Raw genomic sequence first — 5,130 nt, forward strand, 5'->3', positions numbered from 1 at the left:
CACTAAGAATATAAGTATCAAACCCAAAGGAACATTATTTAGAATCAGAACTGTTGACTATCACTTTTTTCCCCCCATGCACTGGAAGGTATTCTACCCTGATATTAACAGATATGGTGTAATATAATAAACTGTTTTTGAATCACAAAAGTAAAAGATGGGAAGGAAGCCACTGGGTTAAGATAGTGCAAAACAAAAATCGAGGAAAAGACCTCCTGAAGAATGCTCCAAACTGGGATCTAGCAAAGGGCAAGAACTGAGGTCAAGCTAAAGGTTTCAGCAGACATAATCAAGCCGTAGATGCATATAATGTTGGCATATGTACAGAATATATTATGTCTTACTGTATCTTCAAACAGTTAATGTCTACTTCTTACAAAGAGAAACACTGAAGTTGTTTTCATAGAATGTTAATCCCAGAAGAGAAATAACATTATTTCAAAAGAAGAAGAACTTTGCTGTAAGTCATTTGAAAATCGTAATTTCATTCTGCCACTGTTTGGTGTCTATCAAACTGAGGTCAGGACATTCTCGTAGTAAATTCAAATCTTTACTTTTTGTCCTCATAGCACTGTTGGCAAGATCCTGAAAGATCCCTACTGAATTGAAATGATGCTCTGCTGAGTGATTTTTGAGCCTGAAGTGTGAATTCCATAGTTTGCACGAACTACCTACATCTTTCTGCTGCCAGCTCTGCTCTTACACGCCAGGGCACATCAAATCTAACTTGCAATATCCTGAATATTAGTCTAAAGTCTATTCTGAACTCAGCAAAAACACCGAGCAAAAATACATGCTGATTCCTCAGGGTCCACAAAACTTCATAGTGACTGAAAAGACAAAAATTTAATTGTCCAATTGCTGTTGAGGAAAAGATCAACGAACTCTACATATCTACAACATAAGGGTAATAAATATGTATTGTTTTAAGATAATTTGGCTTCCATTCCTCAATCATAAAAGATTAATAAACATTTCATCATCATAACATTTGCATAATTTCAAATAATTTTCTTTTACTACAATGATTTGAACCTCACTTTTGTTCCTTTCTTATGTATTCTGGAAAATATATTCCATTTCTAAAATACATTGAGTTGCTTACTTCTTTTGTTGAACTTAAGAGCTTAATACCTGTCCATACATAGCATTAGGAAGTTCTAAAAACTCATTTAAAGAAGATTTTAATTTTGGAAAATTCGTGTTTAAGAAGATACAAAATCTTTATCTTCCATTAGTAAAATTTCAAATTCAAATACTTCGTTTATGCATTATACACATCTCTATGATGTTTTCTTATGAGAAGTTATATAAGTTATATCCTTTATATGCTATTTTAGAAAGCAAAAATATTTAAATATTAAAAACATTTACTAAAATGGTTATTTGTTCTGGTAATTTGACATGTACAGTATCAAGCTCGGCAGAATGGAAATGTTACCAAAAGTCAGAAATTCTTCGCAAGACAAAACCAGAGTGTTAAATATTGATATTCAGATGAAATGTATAGTTGGTAGTAGGAAGGCAAAATCTGGCAAAGGAAAAATAAAAATACGGCTTCTGTGTATACTACCAATCCTCCCTGTAGGTGTTTGTAGACTAGAGACAGAACACAGCTATAAAGGACAACAAGTAATCCTGTAGCAGAGGTACACCTATTCATTACTGTTACTTAACTCCTGCATTAATTTTTAAAAGTAAAACTACTTATTTTACACTATAAGGGAAAATAATGTTGCTTAATTAAAATGTTCTCTGGAGGTAGGAAAAAAAAAAAGCAAAAACACCAGTGAGAAATTCTTAATGTTTGAATTGCTGACCAGTGCTACTGGCTACATTATATTTGAAGAGATATGAACTTTTCCTTGGATATGCTGACTGTCCCATGGCACTAGAAAATATGGCACCTGTTTATGGACAATTGCAACATGAGATTTTTAACTGGGCTACTGAAGCAATTTTCAATTGACACACTTTTCTGAATTCAGTTGATGGCAGTTCCAGGATATGGAGATCAGTTGCAATGTAAGAGACATTTCTCCACAAAACAAAGATACAAAGCTCATTAATTTTAATCTTTGAAGGATTATGCATAATATGATACCATTATGATCATTAAAGTGTAAGTCTGAATGGAACAAAGTTTAATAAATTGATTTCCTGCTTTGTCAACAAAAATTGATATAAAGAGATGATAAAACCCCACCCTCCTGTGGGTGAGGAGATTCATACAGTAATAATCTAACAACATTTCTTCCTGAAAATAAAACAAATTCCACATAAGCTTCTAAAGCAAAATACTGTTCCTGAATTCTTCTGTAAAATAGTATGTTGCGGCGTGGCCGCTTTGCTTTTGTATTTGTAAAATTTAAAGTTCAGTTATATTTTAATGTTGTTTAATACTCAGTTGGTGTGTTCCAGTTTCCCCCCAGTTTTGTTAGAAAATGGTTCTGTCTTAGGCTCCCTCCCCACCTTCCCCCTCTGCAGTTATCTGTCAATCCCACAGTTGTCTTGGAAACTCCCGCCACTTTGTATCCACTGTCATGTCAATCCTCAGTTCCCTCCTTAGTTGCTATGGTTTCTTAGTTAATCCCTCCTATGTTTCCAGGGCAACCTCCCTGTCCATCACCCTCTGCCACGCCCAGTCCCTAGAATCTTCCATGCTAGGCTGAGGGTGATTGGTGCAGAGGTTGCTGTCCCTCCCCAACTCACTTCTCATTCATTGTTCCTTTTTGTCCGTCAGTCGGTTCTGTTCTGTTACTGGCCGGGGGGCGGGGTTACTCCTCCCCTCTGGGCTCCTTTAAACCCTCGTGTTGTCCCCGCCGACTCTGGCCGGTCTTTGCAGCCGCTGCGTGTCCCTGTTCACGCCCTCTCCTAATAAACCTCTCCTGCTGCGAAGAGCTGCTGCCTCTCTCGCCTTGTCCTTGCTGCCTTCGCTTTGCTCGCTGCCGTAGCCTGCCTCCTGGGGAGCCGCCTTCTCTCCCCCTGCCGTGGGAGAGGTCTCCCTAGGCAGCCGATCGCCCCGACCGCTCCCTGCCTGGAGCGAGGGCCGAGTGGCCACGCGGCTGGCCCAGCCGGCTGTGGCGCGCATTCTTGTGGAGCGTACCGGGCTCAATGTCACGCGCGGCAGCAATAGTACAAAGACAAAACAAAGTATAATTGCATAGCCATTATACTAGGATTGCAGACTCAAAAATATTTCAGGTATTTTAAACAGATGTCAGAAAGTCTTGCTTAAATAATTCTGCACAACACAGGACATTGTATTACACGAGAAGTGTATTGGTAAGATAGGCATGGATTTTTTTGCAACAGAAAAGGTTGAGACAGTTCACAAATTACCAGAATGGTGCTATCCAGACAGAAAATTGTCTAGGAGAATTTTTTTAATGTAAATTTTTGATCCACTTTTCCATGATACTTTACTGCCTCCTTTTCATTATTCCAAATAGTATGTAATATTCTGTTCTGTTTGTTATTATTTCGAAAAATACAACAGTTCTTCAACCTTGATGTTCTTTTAAATGGTTAAGCAGCACCACAAGCCTCAAAAAGGATTTAATTAAATAAGCATTTCAGGATTCACTCTACCTACAAAAAATTTTGAGCTCTAACAAGGAAACTGAAATATCCTCAGCTGTTCCTAAACTCTGTTTATATTCTAGGCAGATTATAAAAGTATGACAGGTTTTTTGTCTAATTATAATATACAACAGAAGTATGCTGTTCTTAAGAGTCTCTGAAAAGAATAATTTAACCAGCTTTATTATCACAAAATGAAGAACTGATGAGAGGTAAGTTGTCTACAAGTTTTAAAAACATAAATTCAAAACATTTTTTTTTACACATTTTATTTTGCACTTAGAAAGAATGAAGAGAGATAAAGTGACTTTATAACTGTATTCATTTCAGCAAACAGCATATATTTCACATGAAGTAACAAAAATTCCTACCTTGATGGACTGACTGTAAGGTCCTATGCTGGCAGGTGCCCAGTGGGAAATGCTCTGTACATGCATGACCAGCTTTTCATCATGTACTACATCATCTGTTGCCATGTCATACTTATGTGCAAGGCAGTCAATGCAAAACAGCACTCCATCAGGTAACAGTGTTTCCACACATACTCTGAAAACACAAGATATTTTTTTTTTCAAACAGAACTTTGCTTGAACCAATTTCCAACATCTATTTTCCACTTCTTTTTTGTCTGGACATTATCTTGGGAAATTTTGCCTGGATCATATAGTAAAAGTTAGAGAATTGCAATAACCTGCTAGCATTAACACTGTTACCTCCTCAAGGACAATGCTGGCTCACAGACAGCTTCTTGTCCACCAGGACTCCCAGGTCCTTCTTTGCAGAGCTGCTTCCCAGCACTTCAGTCTCCAGCCTGCAGTGCATGGCAGGTGCATTCCTCCCCAGGTGCAGGACCCTGCATTTGACTTTGCTGAATTTCAGAAAGTTCTTCTCTGCCCATCTCTCCAAGCTGTCGAGGTCCTTCTGGAGGGCTGCACAGCCCTCTGGGGTATAAGCCAATCCTCCAAGCTTGGTGTCAACAGTGAACTTGCTGAAGAGGGATCTGCACCTTTATCCAAGGCATTGATGAATAAATTAAACAATACTGGGCCCAATATTGAATCTTGGGACACACTATTAGTGACTGGTCTTCAACTAGACCCTGTGCCACTGATTATGACCCTCTGGGATCTGCCATTCAGGCAGTTCTCAATCCACCTCTCTGTCCACTCATCCAGTCCCTACTTCCTGAGTTTGCCTATGAGGCTGCCAAGAGACAGTGTCAAAGTTTTCTAAAAAGAAGCAGCTTATGTCTCCTTCATAACCTTTTCACAAGATATTTTTAATACTAGCATATTTTTCTGCTATACTTAAGGTTGCATGACAGATACATACATATGACAGGACTCAAAATCTACTTAAGCATTCATTTATAAAGTTCACTTCTGTTTCCTCCAAGGAAGACTGAGTGCCTTGATGAACAGAGAGACGTGTGTTGCATGTGGCCAGTTAAAAAGCGGGGGGGGGTTGAGGTCTATGTGGGGAAATCAACATTTCAAAGCCTGGAAAACAATTATATTTGCAGTCCATGCATAGAAAAGTCATTTAGCT

The 5,130-nt window shown here is 38.5% G+C and overlaps 1 protein-coding gene across 1 annotated transcript in view; it reads right to left on the minus strand.

The window, feature by feature from the left end:
• Positions 1-5,130, minus strand: part of DPH6 (diphthamine biosynthesis 6) — a 179,250-nt gene that overhangs the window by 98,750 nt on the left and 75,370 nt on the right. Inside the window, exon 11 of the mRNA XM_031065956.1 lies at positions 3,954-4,128. Within this exon, the coding sequence (XP_030921816.1) occupies positions 3,954-4,128 (175 nt within the window). The remainder of the gene's footprint in view (positions 1-3,953; positions 4,129-5,130) is intronic.

Source organism: Geospiza fortis, unplaced genomic scaffold, assembly GCF_000277835.1.
Source record: "Geospiza fortis unplaced genomic scaffold, GeoFor_1.0 scaffold54, whole genome shotgun sequence".
NCBI lineage: Eukaryota > Metazoa > Chordata > Aves > Passeriformes > Thraupidae > Geospiza > Geospiza fortis.